Source organism: Apteryx rowi, unplaced genomic scaffold (assembly GCF_003343035.1).
Source record: "Apteryx rowi isolate R43461 unplaced genomic scaffold, aptRow1 scaffold_40, whole genome shotgun sequence".
Taxonomy (NCBI): Eukaryota; Metazoa; Chordata; class Aves; order Apterygiformes; family Apterygidae; genus Apteryx; species Apteryx rowi.
This window is the reverse complement of record NW_020450530.1, coordinates 699,175-707,867: the sequence shown is the minus strand read 5'-3', so window position 1 is coordinate 707,867 and position 8,693 is coordinate 699,175. Positions and strand designations below refer to the sequence as shown.

Here is an 8,693-nt window from a genome sequence, read left to right as displayed (position 1 = left end):
AAGAAGTCAAAACCAGATCTGGATTCTAGCATTATAATTAAAATACAACTGTAATGATTGAGGTGGAACATTGAGATTTAGATTCAAGCTCTCCCTCTAATATGCTTTTGTCTGGGGTATGGAAGGCATCTTCCTTTATTAGGTTACTTTCCTGCTGAATATTAACATTTCGTGCTTTGAAGGTTTATTGTGTTGGCTAGAGTTATACCTTTATATACACACAGTCCCTATGGAATAGCCTGATTTCCTTTCATCATTATTAGTAATTCTAGGCTTGTCATTTCCTATTCATGCTGTCTGGACTTTACTATGTTGTTGCAGGATGGCTGGTGTGGTTGGTGCACAGGAAATGTACTTTTTTTTCAGATCTTGACTGTTCATGAGTATTCTTTTCAGGGGCTTCAGTTTTATTGCCGTGAAGTCCATTTCCTACATGTAGTACAACTTAACAAATTACAAACAAACAAGGCACCAATAGAGAAGTCAGTGAAAGGTCACACTAAGAATAGAAGCTTGAGGAGAAAAGTGCAGTTATGTGACCTTCTTCAGGAGCTGTATACAAAATAGACCTGCTGTTTTTCCCTTTAACTTGCAGTCCAGGCAAGTCCAGATGAGTTCCCAGACAAACCCAGGCCCTTCTGCTTGTTTCTAAGAATCCATTCAGAACGGCTTTGTCCGTTGGTTGATATCCTGGGAATATTGACATGGAAATTAATTTACTTGTGGGTCTCTTAATTCCCCCTGTAATTTCAGCTGACTTTTGTATTGATCTTCTGTTGTAAAATGTTTAAAGATCTGCCGGCCATGAACTAGGGAAACGATCCTCATATACCTTTAAAATTGGCTAGTAAAGCAAATAAGGTTTGTTGGATGAAAACTACCATGTAACTATCAGTCACTGCTTATCATTGCACTTCAGTAGCATGTTTGGGAAAGAAAAATAATTTCTCAGAACAGTTTTTTAGGCCCTTGGTCATGAACATTGAGACTGCTATATCGGTGAGTACAATATGCGTACTTACATAATGTGCAAGCTCTCCATACTTTCATCCCTATACTTAGCTTATCTTGAAAATTCTCAGCAAGATTAAAGGATTTTCCTGTTTTCTATCTAAAAGCGTTACTCTGCTCTTAGGAGTTACTCTAGGAGTTTGTGCTCCCAACAGAACAGCGGACCAGCACCTCTGCCCTTGTATACCTTGCATACAGAGTATTGCTGCAACTTCTTGGGTTAAAAAAAGTAGATGAAAGAGAATCACATCTCAAAATGCCCTGATGAAACCTGATTATCCCTGGATTCTTTCTGTTTAAAGTTAAATATTAGACAGCTTGAAAGGCTTAATATTTAACTCAAAATGCCTGACAGCTGGAGACGCTCAGTGCTGAATGTTACTCTATCTTCTAGAAGATACATAAAGCAATGCTTAAAATCAGTGTGATATATTTAGACTGTTGTAGCTGTCCCTGGACTTGGTAACTGGTTTTCTCATTTGGATGAAGCATTTATGTTCTTCATTTCACAATTACATTTTGAAGCAGAAAGCACAGCCAGTAGTTACTGGTTTTGGTGGAAATAATTGGTTTAAACAGGGTGGCCGTTTGGTACCTAACCAACAGGAAATACCCTCTATTCAGATGCACTTTTCTTTGAGCCAGATAGACTTTTTATTTTGTTTGCTCTTTTGTCTGACATTAACTTTGTTTCTGGGATGAATTTCCAATCATATTGGGCCTGAAATGCATCTTGGGGACAAAGCTAATTTTTATTCCTGGCCCCTGTTCAGTGTCTTATTGCAACCAAAACAGACACACAGGCACACCTGTGAAAACCACAGTATTTTATGATCTCTTTCCTATTTCTAAGCCTTTATGTAGAAGGGTATCTTCATAAAATCCTCCTACAGATACCTTCGTTTTTATTTAATTTTGAGACTGAGGAGTTGGCCCAGAAGGGGCAAGTGACGGGGCACGGCCACCTCCACGGCTGTTCAACCCTTCAGGGCGTCTCAGGGTCGGCCACCAGGCCATCCCAGCCAGCCCTGCGAGGGCCACACGGGACCTGCCGCTGCTGCCTCCTGAGCCCCCAAGGGCTGCGCCGCGACGGGCCGCCGTGGCGGAGGGGCCTCCCCGCACCCGGCCCAGCCCCGGCGCTGCGCCAAAACCCCTCTGAGGAGAAAGGGGCGTGTCCGAGCGGGCCGCCCGGGGGTAACGGTCGGGGCGGGGGGGCGCGAGCCCAACGGTCGGCGCGTGCCCCGCCGTCCGCGCGCCTCGCCTCGCCTCGCCTCGCCTCGCCATGGAGGGAGGCCTGGAGTCGCTGGAGTCTTGCCTGGAGCGGCACATCCCGCCCGAGGACCTCGCCGAGGTGAAGCGGATTCTCTATGGCGGCGAGGCGAGGTGCGCTGCGGGGAGGGGCGTGCTGGAGGAAGGGGGCGTCCGCTCGCGGACGCGGGGGAGGGAGCCGCTTCGAGAAGGGGCGTTCGGCCTGGGAGGGTGGGGGAAGGAACCGGTGTGTGTGTGTGTGGGGGGGGGGGGGCCCCCGGGGCGGGGCTGAAAGGGAAAAAGGGGAGGGGGGCAGGTGAGGAACTTAAGCCTGTGGTGAGATAACTGCGGGGTAGTTCGGGGGTATCCTCGTTTGGGAAGGAGGGGAGTAGAGAAGTGGTATGAGAGGGTGGCTGACTGGAGCGAAGGAGGTGAGGGGATAGTTTGGGGGTATTGTGGATTGGGGGTGAGGGAGCTGGCAAAGTGGGGACCTAACACGGAGAAAAGCACTGTAGATTGGAGGGAAAGTGTAATCTGGGAGTTACAAGTGGGAGTCTGTAGATGAGAGCTCCTTGATTTCTGTAGTAAGGTAAGAGTGTCTGGAGATCTGAGTTATCAAAGGAGARGCTGGAAGTTTGCTGCCATGGGGGAGAGCTGAGAGACTGCACATGACCTTGCTGCTGTCTGGCTGTTCCCTCCCTCTGACAGTTGTGTGCTGGGGCATCGGAGCTTGAAGCTAAGGTGCCTCTGCAGGGGTAGACAGTATTTGTTATCCTTTGGGTTTGTTGCATCCAGAAAGGAAAAGGAGAGTATCTCAGGTTGAAATGTTTTTGTTTCCTTTTCATTCTAGAAAACTTCATTTGCCAGCTGCTGCTGTATCAGCAGCTCAGGAGAGAGATTTTGAACTACGGGGCTATGGATTTGAAGCTGCCCCAGAGCAATTGAGAAGGCCACGCATTGTTCGAGTAGGACTGATACAGAATAAAATTCCACTTCCCACAGACACAGCAGTGGCAGGCCAGGTACAAAAATTGGGCCATTTGTTTATAACTCCTCTTTTACTGGATTGAGAAATATCACCCTTCAGTTTTTGGCGTTATAAGCTCCATCATGAAATGCCTACTGTTTGTCTGGCAACACAGGGCCCAACACTCTCTTGAACACAGTATACTATAAGAAATTAGAATGACACGTGAAATTTTATTGTTCCTCAGAAATGTTTCTGTGTTATGTTTATCTAGTGAATTGCCCAACCTGTTTGTGTTTTTCCTATAGCTAAATATTTAGCCACTGATTTTGTAAATGAAAAGTTTTTGCCTGTAAAATGAAACAGAAAAAACATTTTCCAGAATTCAAGAGATCACAATCCATGGAAACCACAGGTGCAGTTCTTGTTTTAATTGAAAAATGCTGCATTGTAGGAGAATCCATTAGCACAAACATGGATTAATAAAGCTGTATTATTCTTTGCGCAGCAATAAACCAAATCATATTACAAGGTGACTGTCATCTCTTAACATCTTGGACACAAAAGCATTGAGATGACACATTTATGTAGAAATTGCCTCTTCAAAGTCATTTAAAAAGAGTAGAAGAAAATACCACGTGTATGAAATTTCCTGGAGTAAAAGTTTTGTTCACAGACAGGACAGAACTAGCAGATAACTATTTCTGTAAATCAGCGTACAGCCATTGAGTTTGTAGGTCACTGTTGACTTGTGTTGCATCTATTTTTTTGTCGATACCTGAAAGTATCGATAAAAAGTGCTATATCTATGCTCATCTTTAACTAGAGCGCTCAAAGGAAACATATTTTGAAACAAAGGTCTTTAATTAATAAATGCTGTGTTGTTTTCCTTGGTAATAATCTACTTAGATCTTAAGGCAGAGGGATTGAGAAAATACTTTGGGGTTAATAACTTCTAGAAAGTGTCCAAGATCCATGTGTGTCAGCAGGATTTGCAGATAACAAAGGAAATGGACTATCCTTACCTCATATTGTAAAATTCTGAGTACTTGATTTTGAATTCACTTTTTCTTAACATTGCTAAGTAGTTGTTTCCATTGAGCAACAAAAAGATGACTTTTGCTTGTTCTTTTAAGATTTGTAGCTGTTTACAAGGCAGTCAGGGATTAATTGCCAGATATTTAAATGTGGCAACCATGGAATTTGAGAATTCCAGTGGATTGCTTTCTGTATTTTTAGCATCTAAACTTATGTTTTAAAAATCTATATTTAATTCTCTAGGTTCTAATTCTGATATCAGTGCTCATGAATGATTACTTCTTGAGGTATTCCCTCTGAAAGCAATGGGACTAAGTACAGAACAAGATAAAAATATTTAATGTGAATAAAGTTTGTAAAACCAGGCTAGTAATATACAAGTGAGTTAGAACATACAGCTTTTTTATAGTGTGAAACTTCTCACGATCAGGTGGCTGCACTGCACAGAAGAATTGAGGAGATTGTGGAGGTGGCAGCAATGTGTGGGGTCAACATAGTTTGTTTCCAGGAGGCTTGGAGTGAGTATTTTCTCTGATTCCTTCTAGCTTGTCAATGGTCAAATTCTTTCTGTTTTAACAGGTATCCTGTACTCGAAATATGTCTTGTAGGCAAACAACAGAGATCTTCCAAGATACAACAGTTGACTGTTACTGATTTATTTTGTTTTTTTTTATATTTTATTTTATTTTTTTTTTAAAGAAAAACAAAGAATCTTTGTTAGAACTACGTGGAAGATCTGTGTGAAGTCTGTAAGGAGAGATGTATGTTGCAATAGTTTTATAGTCACACTCATTTTTTGTGTTGTCCTTTGTGATCCTTTCCTCATTTTTTTCTCTTAAAGCTTTTTTTCTATCTAGACAGATATTAAGAAATATAAATAAATTTTAATTGAAATGGAGTCTTTGAAGCTTAATAGGAGCCAAAACCAAAATGAAGACCCCATTGTGAAAACAGGTTGCTCGCAGAAAGTGTACAGTAGTGACTAGGATGTGTTTTAGATCTTTACCTCCTTTAAGACTAGTAATGCACAGTGAGTGCATTCTTTCTCTTCTGTTTTGCTATGTATAGCCCCAACATTCCTCATCCTTGCTAAAAATATTACTAAAAAGCTTTGTTCTTTGAACAAGGAGAACAGTTGTATCGTTCTTAAGTGTTTATTTATTTACGTGTTCATGGAAACAGAACTACCCCTGTGTCTCTCGAGTGACATGCATACTCTTGTAAAGTTTGCCTTGCATCGATGTTTTCTAGCCATGCCCTTTGCATTTTGTACAAGAGAGAAGCTTCCTTGGACTGAATTTGCTGAGTCAGCAGAGGATGGGCCAACGACAAAATTCTGCCAAGAGGTAAACAAACAAACAAAGCAAAATACCCAAAATTCACCTCCCCTCCCCTCCAAGCCAATAACTGCCGCAGATTAGCAAGAATTTCTTCTTTATATACCAGTCTTCTACCACTGATAAAATAGAAATAATAAAAATTAAWTTTTCACCTTGCTTGACAAATATTATAGTAGCGAATGAAGTAAAAATGGGCAACAGAACCTATGCTCAATATTTAATTTTTAAATTACTTTGCATTTATAGACTGACTTTTATCCTGGAAGGTATATGAAACTTCCCATTTAACTATTCCTGAGTTTTACAACTGGGAGCAATTTTCCAGCCAAATGCCTTTAATTTCTATTCAAAAGATGTTTCTTGGCTAGAACAGGTGAGCATTAAGCAATATTTGTATGAAGTGTGGTCCTGAGGAGAATAGCTAGCTATTTCTGAACAGGGAACACTTTCACACAGATCTTCTACATCTCCCTGTGAAATGATACAAAATATAGGGGGCTTTTTTATGCACCTAAGGAGATTTGTTAGCTGGCTTTTATTCTTCCAGCGACTGCTGACTGCAAAAGTGACAGAGTATATTTTTGTCTTCTGACAACTTATTCTTGTGATAAAGAATTTTTATGATTTTCTGTAGTAAGGGATTCACAAAAGGTTGTTATGGAGTCATATTTGTCCAGATATGAACTGACCTATTTAACTTTCTGTGGACAGCCATTTTATCTTCAGTCTGATCTAGGGCAAGTATAGATTGATTCTCACTGTAGAATTACTGACACTATGGAAATTCGGAGAAATATAAAAAAAGAAAAGTGGTATGAAAGAAAAGACAGCAATGTACTAGTAAACTGGCAGTCAGATGGTGCTATATTTCTCACTCACACCTGTATTTATTGACATTTATAGTTAATAATATTTAAAAATTTCCCATAAGTGTTTGAACATTCTTTCAGCTAGCTGAGGTGTTAAACAAATCCATGTAAGTGGGATACCAGAATGAAAGTGGGATCAACCTCCTGTTATACCTGCGAATAGATATGGGTCAGCCCTGTAGTTTTAATGCTGCTGTTAGGATGTTTTTTCCAGTTGGTACCTTGCATTTCTAATCGAATGATTTAGGTGGAAGGCTCTCAGTGATATATCCATCTTTGAAGAAACTGGCAGTACAGGCGGTTCCAGTGTGGATTAAGCATTAGCACTTGATAACAGTCAAAGTAATGCACAAAATGAAAACCTTTTTTAATGCTTCTTTATGAACACAAGGTGAAAATAATTAATTACTCTAGGCTTGTATGTGTAATAGAAAAATTATGTTAATTTGTATAGCTGGCAAAGAAATACAATATGGTTGTGGTATCTCCAATCCTGGAGCGAGATGAAATACATGGGGGAACTCTTTGGAATACTGCAGTCGTCATTTCTAATTCTGGAGCTATCCTTGGCAAAAGTAGGAAAAATCACATTCCAAGGATTGGAGATTTCAGTGAGGTAAGATGCAATACTGTGATTATCAAGCTAGTCTTATTTTGCAGCTCTTGCTTATGTCTGCAGTATGTTGCATCAGAGCCATACAGGAAGGAAATGTAATGTATTTTTGGAAAATGTGATTCACTAAGCATCAAATCAGTTTTTCCCAGGTAAGATTATATTAGTATAATAAGTTAATTTATCAAGAATGGAGATTGATGATCTGTAAAGCACAAGTGACACTGAATCTTTGTCATATGCTCTTCCTTGGCCTGATAGAAACTACAAAACTATTGAGGACTTTTAAAAGAAAATTCTGTAAGTCGCAGCTGTGTTGTATTACTTGTGCATGATGGTCTCAGGTAATTTTTGCACCTGTTGAATTTGATTTAATTTGGAGGGGAACTGATTCATGGTTCAGGTATGAGCAGTATTTATAGTCTTGATCTCTGTTTTTCCACGAGATTGTCGTCGAAATGACAGTTCTTATGCTCTTGTTTCTCTGAGTGGAATCCCTTAATCATCACGCTTTTGATTGAATCACTGGTTTATAGCATATTCTGTTTACTAATCACATTACTTCCACTGAAGCCCCCAGCTATTTTTAGGCTGTGCTCTAGAATCAGCTTCAGAAACTGAACTGGTAGTAAAAGCAATGTGAGAAGGAAACTGCTTGGTCTGAAATGTGTTTGTCCATCCATAGAATTATCACAAGCAGAAAGATCAGGATTAAAAATTAACTGAGGTCTAAAAATACATTGTCTTACCTAACTTAATCTCTCCTTGTCAGCTGAAGTGAGTAATTAACAGAGGCATTTCTCCTAAGCACTGAGAACTATATACTTGCAGTTGCTTCTGTTCCCTTTCTAAATGCTCCAGTCACTAAACTGAGGCTTTAGAAGCCAGACTGCCTTTTTATTAATTTTAAAGGGTTTTTCTTTTTTTGGTCTTGAAACTTCCTGTTCAAAGACCTCTGAAAGTTTAGATCTGTGCTCCCAGACCTGATCGTCCTGGTTTATGTTTCTTCAGAGGAGGCTGTTAATAGTTTTTTACACAATGAAGTTCTGTCACAGGCTTGTCAGACATGACATCTTTAACAATTATTTTGATTTTTAATATTATTTTGTCTGAGCTGTCTTCTAGCTAGCAAAACAAGAACTAATAATCCTGTATAAAATATAAGTATTAATACAAATGAATTTTTGGTACTTTGCACATTCTTGATGCCTTTCTTGTATAACCACACACACACACACACACACACACACACAAAAAAAAATCCTGTCGCATGTACTAAAATACGTCTTTCAGTTTTCCAGACAGTGGTATATGTAGCATCAACAGATTCCAAGAATCTTCTTTTTTCTAGCTATGAAACTGTAATGAAAGACACCTAAAGAATTATAAAATATTTTTAGAATTATAGAATTGTAAAAATTATAAAATTATAAAAGAATTATAAAATATTTTTACTTTTCCATATGAAGTATTACTATAGTTGTATTGAAGGGTTTGTATAATTCCTAGAAGGAGTTGATTCCCGTGATCCTAAATTCCAGAATTATCACAAGACACAATCTATTAAAATATTGCCAGTGCATTATAATGATTTGACAGTTCTTGTT

The 8,693-nt window shown here is 39.5% G+C and overlaps 1 protein-coding gene across 1 annotated transcript in view; it reads left to right on the top strand.

Moving 5' to 3' along the window:
• Positions 1-2,245: 2,245 nt before the first annotated feature.
• The window catches only part of UPB1 (beta-ureidopropionase 1), a 21,188-nt gene continuing 14,740 nt past the window's right edge, over positions 2,246-8,693 (top strand). Inside the window, exons 1-5 of the mRNA XM_026075101.1 lie at positions 2,246-2,394; positions 3,110-3,281; positions 4,695-4,782; positions 5,516-5,610; positions 6,928-7,089. Of these exons, the coding sequence (XP_025930886.1) occupies positions 2,294-2,394; positions 3,110-3,281; positions 4,695-4,782; positions 5,516-5,610; positions 6,928-7,089 (618 nt within the window). The 5' untranslated portion in view covers positions 2,246-2,293. The remainder of the gene's footprint in view (positions 2,395-3,109; positions 3,282-4,694; positions 4,783-5,515; positions 5,611-6,927; positions 7,090-8,693) is intronic.